This window comes from Branchiostoma lanceolatum, chromosome 10 (assembly GCF_035083965.1).
Source record: "Branchiostoma lanceolatum isolate klBraLanc5 chromosome 10, klBraLanc5.hap2, whole genome shotgun sequence".
Classification (NCBI taxonomy): domain Eukaryota; kingdom Metazoa; phylum Chordata; class Leptocardii; order Amphioxiformes; family Branchiostomatidae; genus Branchiostoma; species Branchiostoma lanceolatum.
The window spans coordinates 19,490,537-19,513,266 of NC_089731.1; the positions used below are offsets into that span (position 1 = coordinate 19,490,537).

General features: G+C 40.0%; 1 protein-coding gene and 1 long non-coding RNA gene across 5 annotated transcripts in view; one reads left to right on the forward strand and one right to left on the reverse strand.

Moving 5' to 3' along the window:
- LOC136443966 (procollagen-lysine,2-oxoglutarate 5-dioxygenase 1-like) overlaps positions 1 to 22,026 on the forward strand; it is a 44,484-nt gene extending 22,458 nt beyond the window's left edge. Inside the window, exons 9-21 of one of the 4 annotated variants that reach the window (XM_066441351.1) lie at positions 1,532 to 1,630; positions 2,233 to 2,364; positions 4,191 to 4,312; positions 4,582 to 4,683; positions 4,990 to 5,115; positions 8,919 to 9,057; positions 10,922 to 11,035; positions 11,728 to 11,796; positions 15,534 to 15,638; positions 17,385 to 17,531; positions 17,788 to 17,934; positions 20,817 to 20,942; positions 21,631 to 22,026. In XM_066441351.1, the coding sequence (XP_066297448.1) occupies positions 1,532 to 1,630; positions 2,233 to 2,364; positions 4,191 to 4,312; positions 4,582 to 4,683; positions 4,990 to 5,115; positions 8,919 to 9,057; positions 10,922 to 11,035; positions 11,728 to 11,796; positions 15,534 to 15,638; positions 17,385 to 17,531; positions 17,788 to 17,934; positions 20,817 to 20,942; positions 21,631 to 21,786 (1,584 nt within the window). In that variant the 3' untranslated portion in view covers positions 21,787 to 22,026. Of the gene's footprint in view, positions 1 to 1,531; positions 1,631 to 2,232; positions 2,365 to 4,190; positions 4,313 to 4,581; positions 4,684 to 4,989; positions 5,116 to 8,918; positions 9,058 to 10,921; positions 11,036 to 11,727; positions 11,797 to 15,533; positions 15,639 to 17,384; positions 17,532 to 17,587; positions 17,735 to 17,787; positions 17,935 to 20,816; positions 20,943 to 21,630 lie in introns of all 4 variants that reach the window. The other 3 variants (XM_066441353.1, XM_066441352.1, XM_066441354.1) reach the window with 3 other exon arrangements.
- Positions 15,018 to 17,385, reverse strand: LOC136443969 (uncharacterized). Its single transcript, XR_010757215.1, has 2 exons — positions 16,535 to 17,385; positions 15,018 to 16,479 (listed from the first exon to the last, which is right to left on the reverse strand). It is a non-coding gene; the product is annotated as an uncharacterized lncRNA (long non-coding RNA).
- Positions 22,027 to 22,730: the final 704 nt, after the last annotated feature.

A 22,730-nucleotide genomic window follows, 5' to 3' on the forward strand; every position in this document is an offset into this window, starting at 1 on the left:
AAGTTAAGCCTTTCATACATGAAATGTCATTTGCCAGCACCAATGAACTTTCATGCTTACAGTACAGATCTCGTATAACTTTCCTTCTCATGCGTTTTACACGATTATTTCTCGTGCAAAAGCTGTGCAAATCGCGATTAAAACTTGTGCAAAAGTTGTGCAACATAAGTTGTGCGAATTGCATGCACTAATGAGCTGTGATCTCGCGTGGTTACCTTATTGAAAATATCATGCTGCTGCTACAAGCGTTTACGCAAATCTGGCAAAGTTGACGTCTGGCTTGGAGACCCCGCAGGGAGAACACTAGAAGCTGCCTTCTCATGTTACATTGCAGTAAGGGCATCGGGTAGATTGCCACTTCCTGACACTTTCTTCTCAATGCATATTTGGTATTTTCCCTATAGAATGTTCCTGGGAATGTTGCATGGATGGGCATTTTCGCACAATCTTCCACGATTACAGTTCCTTTTGTGCTTCTGGAAGGACATGTAAAATTCCTAGGACTGTGTTCAGAGGGTGCGTAGCTTCGCAGCCTGTGACACTGAAGGTTGATAAGGTTTGAACATAAAATTATTTATTTTAGATAAATGAAATTGAGCTGAAAATTGAATGGAACATTGTTTGTGGGATGGCCGTGCTCTCCTCGGCTCAGGGCGTCTCCCGCCCGGCGTACCATGGCGGAGACACTGCAAAACCACAGTGCAGGGCAAATATTTTGTTAAAAAGATTGATACTAGGCAACCACGTGCGGTAAATGGGTAATGGGGATAAACCTAATGTTGTCCACGGGCCGGGTCGTAAAATGGCCCTCGGGTTGTTGGGAGGGCTCCACGGAGGCTGGTTACCGGGGCACAGAGAATTTTGCTGGGGTTCTAACTTACTTCGCTTTGACGCAGCTCAAAATGGAACACTTTTATTCTAGCCATTTCCTTTTAGTTTCAGTTAGATCGCACAGTGATGTGTTTGGATTTCGTCATGCTTGTTGATTGTAAATCTGGTGTTAGATTCGAACGTCCCAGGCCCGCCACACGCGTGTGAGCTCCGCATAATCAAATGCGATTACACGCATATCTATGTGCGATTTAATCAAGAATTACACAAATTTTTCACATGATTTAATTGCGTGTCAGACTACTTTTGCACAAAATTTGCACGTCTTTTAATCGTGTGTTGCATGCAACTATATGGGAAGTTATACAAGATCTGTACGGTAGATCTTTGTTGACTGAATGTCAGGGAGGATCACACTATCATTTTGTATCATGCTTATATTTTCATAGAATTTTATATAAGCATGATACATTTTTTCTTGATCAAAATATAGCAGACTTTGACTGCTAGAGATAAGAAACAACAGAGATATGATCGAACAAAGTTAACTGTCTTTGATAGGTTTACATAAACTGAAACAGAAATGTAGCGTTAGCTTAAATCTGAGATTTCTTTGAAGTGCACTTTGTTCCTGTTATCTTTTTGTCCAATTGTACTACTAGTTGTTTGTGCTTAAGTCATTTTTATTTTCTTCCTCAAGTTGGTGCTAAATGCGATTGGGAATTATGTTGCTGATAGCTGGTCCTTTGAAGGATGCCACAGTTGCAAGGAAAACACGTTCAGCTTGAAGACGTACAAGGTAGGATTAAAGTGTACTTGATACATCTAGGTATCTCATTTCAATGGAACAAATGGTTATCTCTGCCAAGAAGGTTATGGGGAGAATGTGTGTGTGCGTGTGTCTGTGTATGAACTAGATAACTTGAGAATGCTGGGATGGAGTCATTGTCGTTCATCCTCACCGCACTGGCTTCAAGCCGGTGATGATTAACTGACACACTGGCGGTAGTGCAAGCTGGGCACGCTGGCTGGGTCATAGAAGAACACCAAAGAAGCAGCCACGTCTGTTTAACCGACGCCAGTCTAGAATGGGCCTAACCTATTGATTGTATTTTTTCCTGGCTTTGCCCAATAATAACAGCCATTCGCTACTTGGGCAACCCTGCCTGTATATGCTGAACCAATACGTCAATAAATTGATAAACTCTATCTGTGACTAGCTTTGTATGGAAAGACCTCTTATTAAGCTTTTAAACTATTATGAAATTTGGTTTTTATTTAAACTGTTGATATTCTAGAAGTCCTTTTACTTCACAAAATGTTAAAGGACCAAGAGATTAATGATCTTTTCCTTAATCTGTAACATTGACAGTGATTTTTGTTTCCTGATGTTTCCCCCAGAGAGATGACTATCCCGTTGTTGTGATAGGACTGTTTATCGAGCAGCCTACCCCATTTGTTCCTGAATTCTTGAACAAGATCTACAACTTGGACTACCCCAAGAACAAGATTGTGCTCTTCATTCACAACCATGTAAGATAGAATGGGCAGGTGCAGATTCAAATATACAATGTAGACCCTTTAGATTGTGAGACAACAACCCTATCCACAATGCCATTATGCCACCATTAATTATTGCCTTCTATAGTGTAACAGACCAATGCAGATGGCTTCCTGTCCATGGAGGGATACGGCAAAAACAGAAAAAACAAACATTGTTATTACATGTAAGCACAACCATTTGCCTTGAAAGATATGCTTGTGAATGTTAGTCATCCAGAAAATTGAAGAATGAAAGTTCAATTCAATCTATACCACTGGATTGAAATATCAGACATTTCAGATGTCCATCCGACATCTTTCATCAGTGATGGAAAGTAAATGTTTACCTTAGCAGGGTGCGAAATACCAGGTTGCGCGTTGCGCAGCGCAACAATATTTCGGTTGGCGCAAGTTAATTCAAAAGCCAGGTAGCACAGCGCGCAAGTTTGTATTTTGAGCCAAAGATCTCAATCGGAGCCCTGGAAGCTCACAAAAACCACAGTGTCACTCTCATAAAATTCGGTAAATCTTCAATTGAAACAAAGAAATCAACACCTTTTCATTTTAAACCATCCAAAACCCTCCATAGATCGATAGATTTGAGTTGAAAAAGACGAAAACAGCTGCCCTCGCATGGCCTCGGCAAAGGAAGATGGCCGTCATCCATATATGGAACATGCAAATGAGGTTGCATGTAAATGGGAGGGTGACACTACCGCCCTCTAGTGACCATTAGTCATACTGCAGGTTCATGATAGGTTGATAATGATTCCAACACCATGTTTTAGTCATAGCAAGGAGGTTTTTTTTGGTCATAGTTTATCCGTAGGGGCAAACTTAAGTAATTTCCGTTATTGTTGTTGTTACATTAGAAATCCTACTATCATTATGACTGAATCATTTCTTCAATCTTTTAAAAAGTTGCTTGATATACTATACGGCTTTTGTGTTTACTACTGAGCTTTTTTACTTACTACGGACTATAATTTTGCATGAATATTTTTGAAATTATATTCCAGGATATTAGTATTGATTGATAGGAGATACTTGGTATGGTCTAAATGATTTCTTGTGCTCCCGCCTTTTTTACAGTGGTGTGCCTAGATTTTTGCTGGTGTGACCAATTTTGTTTGGGTTAGGTCAATGGGAACACAATACAATGATAATCTAATTTGTATCTTTAAATATTAGTAGTATAATAAGACTAATAAGACTAAATTTGAAGAAATCGGTGAATGGTGTTGGAGCAACCTGAAATTTGGATGTGCAACCTAGCTTTTGCACTAGGTTGCAACATGGGCAACCTGTCTCAAAAAAGTATTTCGCACCCTGCTTAGACTTACGGAACATAGCAACATAGATATCTATGTCCTAAATAAACAAAACAAGTAACTGCCAAGATGTTCTCAAAAGTTTTCTAGATAAACAAAAGGTTACTGTCAAGGTGTTCTACATTTGTATGATACATGTATGTTCTAAAAAGCAAGGAGAAGGTAAGTAAATACAAGTTGGATTGATGTGTTTTACTTCTATTGATGTGTTAAACTTATAATCTCATGGGTGATAGGCAATCTTTTTTGACAGCTTTTGCATTCATGTAAGATAAAGGACTTCTTGGTCATTTGACTTTGTGCTATAGTATATGTATCAAGAAGATACACGTATGTATCAAATAAGAACATTTTACTTTAACTTAAAACATACAAAATGCATAGCCAACAGCTATTTCCAGTTGTCAGATACATGTACTGATATTGTCGAGGCATTTGATTGTTGCTTTTAGAAGAAATGATTGGTAAAGAAGAATCCTGTTTTAGGAGGAACACCATGCATCCGAGGTGGAGGAGTTTGTGAAGAACTATGGTGGGTACTACAAGGCAGTGCGAGAAGTCGGCCCTGGTATGAACATGAACCAGTGGTACGCCAGGAAACAAGGCCTGTAAGTTACACACAGTCACCTCCATGTACTGCTTAGATATTACTCTCCATGCACATCTGATTTTGTACAAGGGCAGACAAAAAACAGTTGTTGGTTCCCTTTTTTAGTAATGGCAATTTTTTATGCTGTGATAAATGTTCTTCCAATAAAGGACTCACTTTCTAAGTAGACTTACAGTACATCTTAATTTATAACACAAACACAACAAGGGTTGAAATACAGAAAGATTATACAGTATTAAGTCATGACATTGATTTTGTTTTATCAAGATCTGAATGCATCGGTGTGAAGTGTGACTACTACTTATCAGTGGATGCTGACGTACAGATTGCCAACCCCAAGACTCTACAGATCCTTATAGAGCAAAACAGGTGAGACAAGTTCACATGAATTGTGAGGTACGTGTACGTGTAGTTTTATCACAGCTGTTGAAGTCAACAGTCACTCCCATACCATTGTGAAAAACACCCTGGAACCTATTAAAAAGCAATCAGAGTGAGTGGTACATTTGCAGAGGAGGTGAATTGTGCCAGCTACATGTATAAGTCAGGACACACATTGATGTCTCTGAAATGTGTTAAAGACAACAGTTTCTTCTGATTCTGACGGAGATCTTCCGGTGTTTTTCTAGTTCATTTGTGATTTTCCTTTCTAACACCTGAACTACTGTCTTGCAGATCTGTCATTGCTCCCATGGCTACCAAGTATGGTAAGCTGTGGAGTAACTTCTGGGGTGCCATTGGTGATGATGGCTTTTATGCAAGATCCGACGACTACATTGACATTGTGCAGGGCACCAAGAAGTAAGGAGTTTATGTTTTCTTTGATCTTTGTGATGTAATGAACAAACAAAATGTTCAAAGAACAAGTCAGGCCCCTTGTTATGCCATATTAGGACCAGCTCCCCTTGCATGTGGTAGATTACATCACACTTGTCCTCCTTCCTTGTTTTGTCTTTGGGTGCCACTAGTAACTGTCCTAGGGTTGGTGTAGGTCTGAAACAGGTTTGGATATTGTGGACCATGAAAAAGTAGGTCCTCAGAAACGTTCTTCACGTAGGGGAGGACTGACGGTCCAGTTAATTTGTCGTTTTGTAAGGTTCGGGTTGTGGTCACAGGGAATGGTGGGTCTAGGTGCTGAGGCTTTTTCAATTGGATTCTAAATAGAAGGCCCTCGCGCCTGATTGAATCAAATTCCTTTGATAGGTCCATAAAGCATGCAAAGAGTTGTTTTCTTGACTGTGTATGTTAAAAAATTAAGGTTTTAGGACAAAGATGTTATCTGCCATTCTGTAATTCTTCCAGAAACCAGCTTGATTTGGCTTTAATATTTCATTGTCTTTGAGGAAACGTTTCTTTTGTTTAAAACAGGACTAGTGAATAGTTTTCCAAGACAGCTGGAGATAGAAATGCCGCGATAGTTGTTAGTGTCATCTTTTCTCCCTGATTTAAATATGGGTGCTATATACATGTTGTAGCTATTCGACCAGGTTTTGGGGAAGATTCCACTCGGAAAGGTGCGATTGAATAATTTAGCAAGAGGTCTTAATAGTAAGCTATGTTCTACTTTCAGCATCTTGTTAATTATCATGTCTTCACTGCTTGCCTTTCTGTTTTTAAGGGCCCTTATTGAGCTACTAATTTCTGACGCCGTGATTGGGTAATCTATGGAATCTTGATCTGTGTTGCGTTCCTGTAATACCCTCAGTTTGTCTATAATTTTTTTGTTCAAATGCAGTGTCAAACCTTTGCTGCTTTATCCTACCTTTTTCATGTAAAGCTAATAATTGCTTAACAAAACAATAATAATAATTGTTGTATTTAACAAAAAGGGTCACATGTTTTCAAATTCCATTATTCAACAAACACATTGAGTAAGTTTCCTCGTACAGCTATCTAGAAGTGGTTTTCACAACAGGGTGCAACTTCATAACAGCGATAAAAACGCTACAAAAGAAAGCTTGAAGAGCTCTGTTCAGCATTAAAATAACCCTAAGAGACTTTAACCTTCAATATTGTAAACTGTTTGATGCCTGTGTCATCCCAATATTGACTTATGGTGCAGAGGTATGGGGCAAGAGTGGATTAAATGACAAGTCACTCATTGAACAAGTGCATCTTAAGTTTTGTTAATCAATATTAGGCAAGGAAGAATGCTAGCAACCTCGCAACAAGGGCAGAACTTGGCAGGTACCCTATGTGGATTGAAATAAGTTCTAGATTGTACTCATATGACAAAAGATTAGTTAAAGAAGTACCAACAAATAGCCTACAATTCAAAGCTTTTCTAGTACAGCAAGAGTTACATAGTACAGTAACAAATTAAGCAAATTATGGTTTGAGATCTTTGTAGATAGACATTTAACAGTATGCAAGTGGTTTTATTTCAGGGGGCAAAGTGTTATAAACAAAGCGGGCTAGAGTGAAATATATAATAGAAACCGAAAATAATTTCATCAGGTTGGTAGAAAATAGGATATGGGAGATTCTTTATACACAACCAGGTATTGATCTCACCTGCTAACGTTTCGATGTCTGTCAGACACCTTCTTCAGAGCTTCTGACTTGAGTACTGCTTCTCACCGCTATACATTGTAAGTGGCCGATGTAGGTGGCGCTTTTGCGGTGAGAACACTGTCCCAAATATGGCTACCCCCGTACACGCTGCGGCTGCCCCCAGTGGACATTTAAGAAAGTGGACCAACAAAGGAGTAGACCAAAACAGAAAGAAAAGAGCAAGAAACAAGAGGAAAAAGCAAGAGCTATGGTGATCATTCCATACATCAAAGGGTTCACAGAGCCGTTGGAGAGAGTGTTCAGGAAACACAATGTGTCAACTGCAGTAAGGCCCAAAACGACACTCAGGAGCCTGCTAGTGCACCCTAACTTCAAGGCGGCCTAAGGACAAACTGGATGACCTAGCAAAAACGGATTGTGTGTATAAAATTCCATGTAAGAGCTGCAACGAAGTCTACATGGGAGAAACAGGAAGGACTTTTGGGACTAGACTGGAAGAACACAATAAGGAAGCCGACAGCATTGAAGTTGTAAAGTACACAAGGTCAAGCAAAACCTTGACAAGCACAACAAGTAGACAAGAAATCGGCAGTCACTGACCACATTGCCAGACACAACTGCGTCATTGACTCGGATGGGGCCAAGGTCGTCGACAGAGAGGACAACAGACGCACCCGGTGGAGGCGGTCTGGATAAGGAAGACAACACCGGTGATGAACCAAGACGAGGGGGGATACAAACTTAGCCATATTTGGGACAGTGTTCTCACCGCAAAAGCGCCACCTACATCGGCCACTTATAGCGGTGAGAAGCAGTACTTAAGTCAGCAGCTCTGAAGAAGGTGTCTGATAGACATCGAAACGTTAGCAGGTGAGATCAATACCTGGTTGTGTATAAAGAATCTCCCATATTCTATAATAGAAACCACACTGCCGCCAACACAGGCACAGATGATAGAATTACGAAGACACTGAAAGTTTAGAACAACCAATCAACTTTGATTTCAACCAGATGTCGTTGCACGTTGTGTGTGATTTCATGCGGTCAAATCTATGCCAAGTACAAATTGGGGATGTAAGCACTGACACTAATTGTTCTGAATTCATCCGTCAAAAAGTATAAAAATTAATAAGAATTTAGCTGACCCTGGGAAATTCAAAATGGCCGACGTTACTGGAAAGAGGTCTATTGCCTGATGACCATACCACCGTGTTGAGATTCATTTAACACCACTTGCGGGACTTTTATGGCATTATGACATCATAACCTATATGGAATGGAGGCTTCTGATTGGTGGACGCCATCTGGCTATGTGATAATATTCAATAAACTTCATTGTCATTGATAACACCCATAAGGGGTACCCACACTGCTTGAGTGCTTGTGTTACACTGTTTCTTTCTGTCTGTCCAGAGGATTAGTAATAATAGTATTGGTAAGGTGTAGAAGTGTTGTGACAACACTAAGTTTGTGTTGAAGGGGTGACTAGCCAAGTACTGATCTGTGTGGGTTGGTTTGCAGTATATATATCAACGTCCTCTTTGATTACTGTCAGGGTGTCTAGAAAGGGTCGGTAGTTGTCTTATTGTTCCTCAAAGGTGAATTTAATATCATAACCTATTTTTGCCATATTTTCCTTTGTAATTGAGCTCTACTTGTAAATGTTGAGGACGGCCCTGCCTTCTCGTTTTGTTCTGCACTGTGTTCTGCTGCTGTAGTGGATGGCTGGATTGACCCATTGGAAATTCATTGGGGTGAAATCCTGGTGTTTTTCAACAGATACCTTTAGTTAGATGACGGCCCAATTTGGTGAATGTGGCTGGATTTTTTTGAAAAAGTGTGATAGTAAACACTTTATAGATACACTCACTCACGCTCACTATCCGGTTTAACGTCTTCTTTTCCCCATCATCTGGGGGTTTGACGTGCTTGCACATGGATGGCTGCTCGCCAGGTTCCTCTGTCCTGTAGTAGTAGTAAACAGGACATTAACCCTTCCTTGTGACATTTCAAACTCCTACAATAACTGGAAGCAGATCAGGGGATATACATGTATCATACATTCTAACATTGTTCCCTATGTTTTTCAGAGGTGTGTGGAATGTGCCTTACATAAACAACGTGTACTTGATCCATGGAAGTTTGCTTCAGCAGCCTAAGACCATGCCAAGTTTTATTGTGGGTCAGCTGGATGCAGATATGGCCTTCTGTGCAAGTCTAAGAGAGAAGGTCAGTTAAACTAGATTTTGGCTTCACTTTTAGAGAAATGATAAATTCTCAAGAGAAGAACTAAACTGAGATACAGAATGCAAGTTGACCAGATGCAAACATGATTGTGAAAAGATATTGGCTTACTTAATTCAAACATTAATTAAACTGACCTTCTCCAACAAGAATGTCAAACAAACTTAGAACATTCACCATAAAGTATGAAGGTGAGTCAAGAAGTACATGTAGGATATGTGTTGGTTAGGGGTGGGTGCTGGTACAGAAAATAGGGGGCTAGATCAGGTCCAGGTCCAGAGGGCCAGGTCCAGACCTGAACCTGATTACTGTAGTACAGTAGTACTATATCATATTTTGGCAAGCGAGACATGAGTACAGGTCTCCATAGGTGCTACACATTATGTTAGAATTATACATAGGAATGATGATATTTTTAAAGAGAATAACTTCAATTTGTACACGATCTATGTACATGTATAACGAACCATCCAACAATAATTATGATTTTAAAACACTGTATGTACATGTAAGCTTCAGCACAATTCAGGTAACAAAAGGGTTACCTGCGAGGCTGTTGTTTGTTTGCAGTAAATATTGAATTGAATAATAAACCATTCATAATATACCACAACAGCCACTCAGCTGCCAAAAAACGACATAGTCAGATGGCAGCGGTGTTACTGTTAAAGTTGTTTTTCTCATGTTGGTTTTCTAGTAAACAGACACTCAGAGAACCAACTTTTTGGTGTTTTGTAAAGCCTTATTTCTTTTGTGTATGGGAGAACCAAGGATTTCTTTTATGTATGACATTTCTGTGACTGCTTGGTACTTGGTCATATGTTATGCAGCACAAGCCGCCGCTACACGGTGACAGTCCATTCAGCGCCACCATTATTACTCTTCATTTTCTAATCAGTCCAAAAACCTGTCCACTGATTTTTTTCCGGACTGTTTTTTTACCGCTCCAGCAAGGAATACAGGTTTTGTACCGGCACAGTACTGATGCTCACTCCTAGTGTTGGTAATGCAATATGTATTCAATTTTCCAGTTTTTTCACTTCTATTTTACTGTATCAAAGGTTATGCTGGATTACCAGCAGTGTGCAAAATACCCGGTTGCGCAGCGCAACAATATTTTGGTTGGCGCAACTTATTTCTAAACCCAGGTTGCGCAGTGCGCTACCTAAATTTTGGGCCTGGGAACTTGATTTGCGGTAAAGACTTGGACGAATTAGAAGTAATTTGGACCAAGAAAGCTCACACACATGCACACACACACACATGCTCTCGCTCTCGTAAATTTTCAATCAAAACACAGAAATCGACCCCCAACCAATCAACTTAATAAAGTTACCGATGCTTTTTCACTCATTTGCATCCATAGTCAACTTGTTTTATTCAGCCTAAAACGCAAAAATCCGCCAGAAAGAGAGCACGGCTCGCTAGATATCGCGAGAATGCACAAGAGCAATCTGCAGTACCAGCAGATATATACCGGAAGAGGGCAGTGTTTGGGCCATTATAGTATTTCCATGGGCGAAATGTTGCTAGCATTGTTGTTTTCTTTGGGCATTGTAGGTGGGGCAACCTGAAATTCCAATGGGCAACCTAGCTTTCTACCCAGGTTACACACTGGGCAACCTGGCTCAAAAAATATTTTGCACACTGACCAGTATTCTCGGTATTTGGCATTTACTAAATTTTAGTACACTTGTCAGAAAGGGTTTGATTTGTTTTGATTTTCTTGTGTTGTAGTTCCAAGATGTGGTCTGTGACAAAGTTCAAAATATTATCTGTTAAGACATCAAATATTTATTTCTTGTTTGGTCTTTTAAGAGCAATGTCCTTTTTTTGCTTGTTTATCTAGGGTATCTTTATGTATGTAACCAACATGGAGACTTTTGGTCGGCTGACAACTACGACAAGCTACAGCACAGAGCACCTGCATCCAGATATGTGGCAGATGTATGACAACAGACCTGTGAGTAGGATACATTTTCATGTACACTCTGTTGTTGACTTTCCGCACAAGTTATTTCACTGAACAGTGTAGTTTGGCCACAAGTCACCTGTCCAGAACACATTTGATAAAAGAATGGCATCCTGTGGATAGATTTAGTTTCAAACTAGTTGTCCCCAAGGAAAATATGCAGGATTCTGATGCAACGTTGACCAAACAAATGTATACTGTATTGGTTATCTTTATTATACTTTATGAATTGTGGTGTACTGTATGTAATTGGAAAGCTTATTCATTACCCTTTACAAGGATGCCAAACTTGTCATGATTCAAAGTTTGACTGTGAGTGCACCACAAAACAAGAGAGTCACAACAACAACCACAAATTCCGCCTTTTTTTCAGTCCCCGACAGGAGACATTGCCTCAGAAAATTCAGCTACATTGCCATCAACACCGACTGCATTTTTTTCAGAATTTCATTGGATAACAGGGAAATTGTTGAAACAGGGAATGAAAGCACATGGGTTTTCTGTGACAGTGTCACATGCTAGAGACTGAAAAAATAGGTGCCACAAAACAACATGGTGTTATCAAGGTCTTTAAGAATGACTTTTGAACATCTGGATATCTGACACGTGCAAGCCTTTTACATTAATGATATATACATGAATAAGTATGTTAACAAAGTAATGTAGACATTTATTCCTTTCAGGATTGGGAAGAAAAGTATATTCACCCAGATTTCTACAAGATGTTGGACCCTAAAACAGAAGTTGAAATGGTAGGTCTATGTTTCCTACCTATACTATACTGTTATGCCAGACACTCTTTTTTACAAACAGTGAATTTTCAACTACAGTGGAAGCCAGTTATTTGTATACCTTGTTATTGTATAATTCGGAAAATTGTATATTAGAATACCAAAACACCAAACCATTTACCATTCACTCAGTTCAAAATAGTATAGCCCTTTGTGGTATATGCCGGGGTATTGTATTGAATTTTGTCAAACTACAGTCAACTCTGTGTTAGTGGTCGCCTGAATATTGCAGCCACCTGGCCATAGTGGTCATTTTTTGACGGTCCCTTGGACTTTTCCCATTGACATAAGCTTTAAGAATGCAGGCTATAGTGGTCACAGTCGCACGATTTCCAGTCTGGCCGCTTACAGTCATGGCGCGTGGCCAGCTCGTGATCACAACGTGACAGCCGTTTCTGTCCTGATTACAACAGCGGCTGTAACTCCATGCCAGCCCACACCTGGCTTATAATCTTTTGATTTCCGAGCTTTTGATTTCCAAAATGTGGACTCAAGTAGGATCATTTATGTGTTTGAATAAAGAAAACATTTCAGAATTTTGTACTTCGATGCGAAGTCTTTCCACCAACATGTCTTTGATTTTTACGTGGTATAACTCGTCACTAAAACCTCCTTGCTCGTCTCAGTTCTGCGGCACATCGCCACTTCTGAGCAGTCGAACTGGGCTAAATTACAGTCGCAGCTTTTAGAAACAGAAGCCTGTTCATGTATCTGATGTACAGTCACACCTGTATTAGTGGTCACCTTTGCATAGCGGCCACCTGCCCATAGTGGTCACTTTTTGTTGGTCCCTTGGATTTTTCCCATTGAGATAAGCATTAAGAATTTGGCTATAGCGGCCACCTGTCCAACGCGGTCACGGCCAGACAATTTTCAGTCCCGCGAGTACAGTAACAGTGCCGATAACAGTCACAGGGCGCCGGTATAAGCCGCATCGCCCGACCGCACGCCGGGTTCAAAATTTTTTCACACAGTTATATAATTATCAAATTTATGTGGACTCAACTGGATAGGATGATAATAAAGAAAACCAGAATGTTTGTAAGAAAATCGATGGTTTGACGCGAAGTCAAGTATAATTTTCTTCACATGGCTTGCATTTGTACAAACAGGGCTCGAAATAGTGGGTGCATGTGCACCCAGTGCACCCAAAATTGGAGCTGTGCACCTAATTTTTGACTGTGGGTGCACTGGTGCACCTATATATTTTTGTAGCCTATGGGGTTAAGATACTATTGTACACTAGTATACAGAATATTCTTGAAATGTAAGTATAAAAAACAGCATGATATTTTTTTGCTGTACTTTATTTAATGTATTATTTGTTTGAAATTTTGAAAATTCTTAAGAAAGGCAGCAGCGTTAAACTTTGTAATTATGTTCTGAAGAACATTCAACTTTATTTTATCTGGTGCACCCAATATTCTTTCTGTGCACCCAATTTTTTGAGTTGGGTGCACCAGTGCACCTATTCCCAAAGATGAATTTCGAGCCCTGACAAATATTATGGCAGCTTTTTGAAAATACAACTCGCACATGTACCTGATGCGGTAAGTTCGCGAAATGTTTAATGCCGGCTCAATTTCCGTTTTCCCCGGGAATTCATCCAAAATTGTGCTCAAAACGTGTTTCGCGCGGTTTTGAAAATGGCGCTGATAGTGAGCAGCATAAAGGTCAACGGAAGACACCAATGTTACGGAGGTCATGAACCACCACCAGGCCTGCACAACCACAACAACAGACTAAGGAAAATTGTCGCCACGATTTTATATTTTTGAAAACGGTCGAAAACGAACAGTAAGTGGCAACTGAGCAACATGTATTTTCTTAACCATGTGGCATTTTGCTGCGAAGGACTTTGTTTCATATGATTATAGGTGAATCTATTCAAGGTGAATATTAAAACTTGTTGGTGACGTGTGTGCCTGCATCGAAGCAGTCGCGAAGGATCAAGAGTAGAGTATGTCGATGCTGGTCTGTTCAGACATGAAGCTCGAGCAAGCCATGGATTTTGGAGTTGGCAGATACAATAATTCTTTTTTCAAGCCCATAATAGTAAAATAACAACAATCGAATTTCTAAAATGTGCCTTACCTATGCAATGTATACATGTGTACTGTACGGTAAATAAATGTATCTCAATGGGTACTGAAAACATGTGTCACTTTTGGTCAATTAATCGACATTTTCTCCATAGCGGCCACCTGTCCTTAGCAGCCAGTTTTGGCCAGTCCCTTGAGTGACCGCTATAGACAGGTTTGACTGTTTTGGGGAATAATCTTAAACTAACTTAAAGGCTTTTATGAATGTCTGCCAAAATTCAAATCATTGTGATCATTACTTTTCAGGCGACACCCAGTAATGTTAAGTGAGGTAGAAGGATAAAGACATGGACAATTGAGCTGGGACTTGAGGTGTGCGGGCCAACTTGCTCTGCTGAATGTCAGATATCTGCTTCTTTTTAGTTGAAATAAGAAGGAAATGTTTGTCAAACACTTTGAGGAATAAGAAGGAAATGTTCACCAAACATTTTGACAATGTCTTCGAAGATTTTTTGCCGATTCATGGCACCAGGAGCTCGACTCACTCAGCTCTGATTCCAGTTCAACCTTGTTTTTCTCGCCACTTACCTACTGTTTTTTAAATGGACATCGATCGAAAAGTAATCACCACATTAAGTTGCAATTTGATGGATATTGCTAAAAGACGTCATGATATTACATAATTATGCCCAAAAATTTGAGTTGTTCACCTTATTTCTTCTTCTTCTTCTTTACCATTTAGCCTCATATCTGAGATTATCAGCAGTTGCGCATTGGTTAAATGCAACACAAGTACCCGGTACAAATAAAACAAAGGGAAAATAAAGGAAAGGCGCTAAGGAACATAAACAACTGAATTTGTGTGTGCAGAGGAAAGGACAAGTGAATTTAGTGAGTTAGTAATATTTCTGGGTGAGGCTGAGAACTTATTGATCACCCCTCATACTATATCATATTTTTGCAAGCGAGACGCCAGTACAGGTCTCTTTAAGCGCTTCAAATTATTTCAATTTAGTACATTGGAATGAAATAGTTATTTTCAATTCTCAAGCAACTAATATGCAGAAATGGAATTGGTGATGTAAGAAAACATACAACATTTTATTTTTTGGGGCTAGAAAAAACATTGCAAAAAAAACACCGCCGCCTACATCAACAAAATTCTGTATCACAGCCATGCTTGGTTTTTTGGAGAAACAAATTTTGAGTGTTTTGTAAAGCTTTATTTCTTTTGTGTATGATAGTTGTGTGGCTGCTTGGTACAGGTCATATATCTTTGCCGCATAAACTACACAGTGGTCACCATTAATAGTACTGTTCATTTTCTGAATGAAAAGAGTCTTTTTACACAATCAAGGTAGAGATTTATTCAACCAACATTTTGGTGACCATCTGTCACCTTCTTCAAGGCAATTATTTTTATTCAGTGACTTACCAACCTGATGAAACTGTTCATGGCTGTTCATTTTCTATTTGGTCCAAAAATCAGTCCACCAATTGTTTTCTGGGCCATTTTTCTTACCGGTCCAGCAAGAAATAGCGGTTTTGTACCAGAACATGGTACTGGTACCCACCTGTAACTGACACCATGCTGAAGACGGTTCCATTGCAAAACAGGATGCTGTTCTGATGATTTTTCCTTTTTCCTTCCTCCAGCCATGTCCAGATGTGTACTGGTTTCCAATAGTTACAGAAACGTTCTGTAAGCATCTTGTGGAGGAGATGGAGAACTATGGAGAGTGGTCCGGGGGGAAGAATGAGGTCAGTGATCATGTCCACTTGGCCTGCCAGCTTGCTAGTATAGAATTTGGAATTGATTTCACTTACTCACAATGTTACATGTTTGCACATATGATGTCTCCAGCATTTTGTGCCATCCCAGGTTTGCTTTTTGCATTTGGGGAAAATAGCAGGAGTATTAGTGTCTGAAGTACCATAAGATATGTGACTTCTGTTTGTAACTTCCGTGAACAACACTCGTTAGAAATTATATGTACCTGATACTATTTCTTGTGATTATTTGTGCCAGACTACTCTTGGTTATTGGTTTACTTTCATTCGTGTTATGTTTCACTCTGCTTTCCTTTTATTTCATGCATGTCCAGTATCAGGGTGACGTGGCAGAAGTTGAAATCGGGTTACGTCATATATAACTTCGGGATTTTCCGTCAGCCATCGGAAGAAATCCGATGTTGTCCGAAGTTAGGAGTGACGTCATCCTAACTTCTGCCAGCGGCCGGGGGTGGCAGAAGTTGGCAGAAGTTAGAAATACCATGTTGTCTGAATGTAGGAGTGAGGTCATCCTAACTTTTGCCAGGGGATATTTTAGACAATCTTTTGAATAATAATATATGTCTTGAATATCTTTAACTACATTTATAACTTGAATATTGTTAATCACTAAAGAGAGAAGGTGGGTCATGAAAAGAGTTTCCGTCTTTTGGAAAAGCATGGAAAAGGAAACTATCCTGTCATTTTTTTAATGAAGTTAGCGAAGTTTACAACATAACTGTTCTACAGTTTTGAACAGTGGGTGACGTTTTCTAACTTCTGCCACCTGCCACCCTACCCAGGCTAGTGGCAGAAGTTAGGATGACGTCACCTAACTTCTGCCAACTTCTGCCACCCTAACTTCTGCCACCCTATCCAGACGTCACCTACATGTAACTTCTGCCAACTTCTGCCACCTGCCACCCTACCCAGGCTAGTGGCAGAAGTTAGGATGACGTCACCTAACTTCTGCTAACTTCTGCCACCCTAACTTCTGCCACCCTACCCAGGCTAGTGGCAGAAGTTAGGATGGTGTCACCTAACTTCTGCTAACTTCTGCCACCCTAACTTCTGCCACCCTACCCAGGCTAGTGGCAGAAGTTAGGATGACGTCACATAACTTCTGCTAACTTCTGCCACCCTAACTTCTGCCACCCTACCCAGGTTAGTGGCAGAAGTTAGGATGGCGTCACCTAACTTCTGCCACCTGCCACCCTACCCAGGCTAGTGGCAGAAGTTAGGATGACGTCACCTAACTTCTGCTAACTTCTGCCACCCTAACTTCTGCCACCCTACCCAGGTTAGTGGCAGAAGTTAAGATGACGTCACATCTGACTCACGGAAGCCTCAAAACTACTCGGTAATCATCGTAACTTCTGCCAACTTCTGCCACCCTAACTTCTGCCACTTCACCCTGATACTGGACAATACTCTTTTATTTAGCTTGTTTACTTCAGTCTGTTTTATTTCATAGAAATTCCAGCTGGTGCCTTTTTATTTTGATTGTTCTTTCCTCCTATTATTCTGAACTCTTCAATATACATCCACCCCAATTACTCCTGGAGTATGGTTGTGCTAGACCTACTGACCTGCAGGATAACATTTCTGATGTAACAGCTGTGGCTGGGTTTTTTTTGTAGATTTTGGTGTGCGGTGGACATAGTTGCTTTATCCTTTTTTTCTCCTATTTCTTAGTTTCCTGTGGCTTCCTGTAACAGAAATATTTTCCTTTCATAGGATCCCCGCCTATCCAATGGATACGAAAATGTACCAACAGTCGATATTCACATGAACCAAATTGGTTACGAGCGTGAGTGGCTTCATTTCCTCAAGGAGTTCGTGACAAAACTACAGGAAAAAGTTTATCCTGGGTATTACTCTGAGGTAAGTACATGTATGCGTGGTTTTGCCACATAAAAAACAGTTTGTTTTTGCATCAGGACCAGAGGCTGCCATCAGGGTATGAGAATGTGCCTACCGTAGACATCCACATGAGACAGGTTGGGTTTGAAAAGGAGTGGCTGACCTTCCTGAAGGATTATGTCTGTAAGCTTCAGCTCAAAGTCTTCCCAGGTTACTTCTCCCCGGTGAGTAACACGGCTAAAAGTGGAGCATCTTTATCTCCTAACCAATGCATTAGGACCCAAGACTGACGACTGGGTATGAAAATGTTCCAACGGTGGACATCCATATGAACCAGATAGGATACGAAAACGAGTGGCTTTATTTCCTGAGGGTATATGTAACTAGGCTGCAGGCAAAGGTCTACCCCGGTTACCTGTCTAGGGTGAGTTCTGATTGCAAACAGTTGCCAGGTAAGCTTTCCCATAGCTGCTTTTCCAGTCCAAGCAGCTTATCCAGTCTACTAGCCAGTGCTAGACTACACGTTGCAACCATGGTAAGCTTCACGCATGCTTTCTCTTGCTTAAGCGAATGACGGCTTTGACTGACAGTTTTGACAGTGGGACATGGACAACTCTCCAGGTACAAAAGGTAATGTCCAGGTTGTGTGTGACCGTGAATGACATCTGACTCATGATGAAGACTTCGTTACAGATTTCTCCATCAACATTGCTTTCCATGTGCTTTAGATTTTTATCACACTTCTGTATCCATAGCATGGTAAGACATTAAAGTACAGATTTCGTATAATTTCCCATCATATCTATTTGCCTGCAAATCGTTATTCAAAGACGTGGAAATCGCAATTAAAATGTGTGCAACAGTGTTTCCGCCAGAGGGCCGTCTTCCCGTCAAATGACGGTCTCGTCTAGCTTGGGACGGCCTGAACGCAGAGGCTGTCCACTCTGAAAAATCATGACATACATTTTGCCTAGAAGTCACTATAAAAAGAAAAAGTCAGCATTTTGTGTTTTCCACTGAAGCTGTGGGCATAAGGACGCCGTCCACCGTCAGAAAATCACATTCCTTTGTTTGTTTGGTATTGTTTTGCTTGAAAACAATAGATGTCGGCACCTTTCGCATATGTTGATCTCATTAAAAACTTGTTTTTCAAGATTCAAGTCGGTTTTTCGAAGTTTATACAAGATTCATTCTCATAATTTTTCTACATAGTGTACATCAACCATTCGTGTCATGTGGACAGAGCACGATTTAAAGCCGAAAACCTCATAAGAATTTTTATCAAAGGATCAGCCATCGAACAGTTCCATTTCTACCGGGATATTAAAAGATAAACTTGGGAACGAAACATATTTCTACCTCTGGAATTTTAGTCCAAGAACCGGGCGGCGGGCGCCATGTTCAGCCTTGAAAACTCATGAATATGCAACAAGCCCGCATGTTCTGAGCTCTGATTGGTGCAGCTCAGACAACTTGTGCTCTGATTGGTTGATCTAAAGAAAGGATATACATGTATGTGTTTCACATGAACAAGATGGCGGGAGGTTCTCAGAGAGTTTGCAATTTGCGGCGTAAGCTGCACAAAATTAACCGCGTCGTGGAATGTTTAAAGCAATTTAAGCCAAGCTTATTTATTTTGCACTTTCTGGGGACCCTTCTGGAGCTATGTTACCAATCCACACACATACAAACAAATGCTTCTGAAAACATGTAACCTTCTTGGTGAAGATAAGTAGGTAACCACAGGCAATTACAGCCCATTTGTGCACGCAATTAGCACGACTTCTAATCGTGTGTTACACAGCTTTTGCACAAGTTTTAATCACGATTTAAACACAATTCGCATGAGAAATAAACATGTTTAAAATGTGTATAAAAGGCGCGGGAAATTACACAAGATCTGTACTCTATGTTGTTGTTGTCAATGTGTGCTCCCAACACTTGTGCATGGAGGAGGGGTATATATTATATATACATAAATACAAAGTCATGCCTTTAGTAACCAGAGTTATCAGCCAAGGATTGATGTGTTAAAAAGTGTTTTTTTTCTGAGAACTCGTGGAATGGAAGTCATATACTGTAAGAGCATCTTCACTTAATAGCTTTAAGGAGCAGTTTCAGTCAGATGTGCAAAGACTAGGTGTGAAAGGCAGTTCTGTGTTATATAACCAGCTGCTGCCACGCCGTGTGCCTGCAAAGCTGGTGTGATACGCTGAATGGCGGTTATACCTGCTGTACAGATACATAAATACACTCACACGCACATGTATATATATATATATATATATATATATACATTAATACATACATTCACCACTTACACACACACACATACATACATACATACATATACATGTATGTATATATATGTATATAGTATTGATCTATATATAATAAACTACGCACAAAAAGTTTGGAAACTTTACTTTGATTGATCATATCTCCATTGTTTTTTAACAATTTCAATGTATTATATATCGTTGGAAAGCCTGTGTAATTTCCTTTCCTATGGTACCCTACTCATTATAATTGCAATCTAATGGAGCGAGCACCAGGCCTGCTTACGCGAGTGGGTTGTAGAAAAAAAGTGCCCAAATTTCCATAATAGTGTCAAACACCTATAGCGCAGCGCCAAACCCATTAGTGGTGGTGTCGTCCAAATCGTGAATGGAACAGTGTGTGGTGGAATGTTATGTTCACAGCTACAGATAAGAGAAGGTTTATTTCGACTCTTTCGACTCAACACTGGTAGACCTGCGACGACTCCTTGTGGAAGAATAGCCAGGGGCCGCGTACCAAAACTGGTGACAAGCATGAGGAGGATGTGCCGGGCTGTGTAGTCAGTATTAAGCCACCCTCATCATAACTGAGGCTCCTTTACGCATTTTTTCTTTGGATGAAGACTACCCTTGGCTTTCATATTAATGTGTTTTGTTGATTCAAGTTTCACATCACCCTCGTACAAAAGCCACATGCTACCAGCAGAAGACAAAATACTGAATTGAGCGTTTTACATTAGTAGGGTAATTTGGGCACTTTTTTTATGAGACTCGCTCGCATAAGTAGGTCTGGTGCTCGTTGTATTAATTTACAACAATAATAAGTTAAGTATCACGGGAAAGAAAATCACAAAAGCTTTTCAATGATATATAAATCATTGAAATTGATCAAGAAACAACGGAGATATGATCGACCAAAGTTAAGTTTCCGAACTTTTTGTGCGTAGTTTATATATGGGGAGTATTGATTGTTTTACCTAGTAATCTGTCGTAACCAATATTGATTCTCTTGTCTGTGACTTTGTAGGCTCAGGCAATTATGAACTTTGTGGTGCGCTACCATCCACAAGAACAGCCGTTCCTGAGGCCCCACCATGACTCTTCCACCTTCACTATCAATCTTGCTCTCAACAAAGCTGGTGTGGACTTTGAGGTATGTAGTGTTGTAGTTTGAGATGTAGGTACCTTTAGGAAAGGTGAACACAGCTGGCCATAAATTATGCTAATGCAGACCTCATTTGCATAATTCATGCATGAACATGTATTTCCCTTACCGTAAAAGCTATGGATGTCATATTGGAGATGTAGGTACCTTTAGGAAAGGTGGGCACACCTGGCCATAAATTATGCTAATGAGGACCTCGTTTGCATAATTTAAGCAGTAATGTGTATTTCCCTTACAGTAAATGCTACAGATGCCATATTTCAGATGTTGGTACCTTTAGGAAAAGTGAATACACCTGGACATATATTATGCTAATGAGGAACTGATTTGTATAATTCATGCAAAAACTTCTGTGTCCTTTATGGTATATGCTACAGATGTCATACTTCACATGTAGGTACCATTAGGAAGGTTGAATAGACCTGGACATAACTTATGATAATGAGGACCTCCTTTCCATAATTCATGCAGAAACGTCATAATTCCCTTACAGTACATGCTAAGGATGTCATATTTAAGGTGTAGGTCATGGGAGGGGAATATCCTGCATTTTCTCGAAAATGTTGCCTTTCTAGTTCAATACATGTTTGTGACGATATAAATGATTAGCAATTTTGATTGTACAGACATTTTCAGCTTGAAATGAATTTGAGATGTGTTCTCTGTTTTCCTGTAGGGAGGAGGTTGTCGCTTTCTTCGTTACAACTGTTCAGTGACAAACACAAAAATGGGCTGGTTGCTGATGCATCCTGGTCGTCTGACCCACTATCATGAAGGCCTGCCAACTACAAATGGAACAAGATACATCCTGATTTCCTTTGTGGACCCTTAATATAATAAATAGTATTCTGAGTCAGACCAGTTTTACATGTATGGTGGCTGAAATGCATTTCCTGACATAAGTAATCCCATTGTTTGGCGTACCTGTATTCCTTGTTGGGTTTGGTTTGCTACTGTAGTACATGGTGGTATGTTCAAGCTGTATTTACACATATCTGCACAGCTGATGTAATTTTCACATGTGATCTGATCTGCTTTGCCTCATTGTGTATAATTTTGAGATACATGTACTGACATTAGTGCAATTGTCAGCTACCATGAAGATTTTCATTTCCCAAAAACATATTTATTACACTGCTTCAAAGTTTACAAATTAGCTTACCATTTCTAGTTTTTAGACGTTTTTGTTTTTATTGAAATTAGATGTCAGCATCCTGACATCCTCTACATGTAGATTTGGCTTGAAAGTTATTCTGCATTAGTAGAATTTATTCTGAAGCAGGATCTTGTCTGTGATTTCCAACACATTCAAGAAAAAGTTGGATTTACACAAACATTCCACTGTCCAGCACCAGTCCTTGTTTTTGTCGGGAATGAAGAATTCACTGCTTTTATGATGTCACTTTATGTAGATGGGACATGTGACTGTGAGAGCAGTCAATCAATTGTTGCAGACAGCTTATGGAAGATGCTTTCATGCTACATGTATCTCCCCAACAAGTTATCCAACAATTGATCCACTGCTCAAGTCAAGTCAAGTGGCTCTGTCTGCATCAAGCAACATCATAAAAGCCTGGAAGACAAGGATTGGTGCTGTACAATGGGACATTTGTGTGATTTCTTTCTGGTGTTGGAAATTGCTTCATCCTTAAGGTATGTATTGACTCCATTATTTCCTGAGTCATAGAGAGAAATTAAGTTTTTGTCGAAGGGGACAGAAAATCTTGATACATGTATCTCCCTTTATGCCATGGAAGAACAATCATAAACTTTATC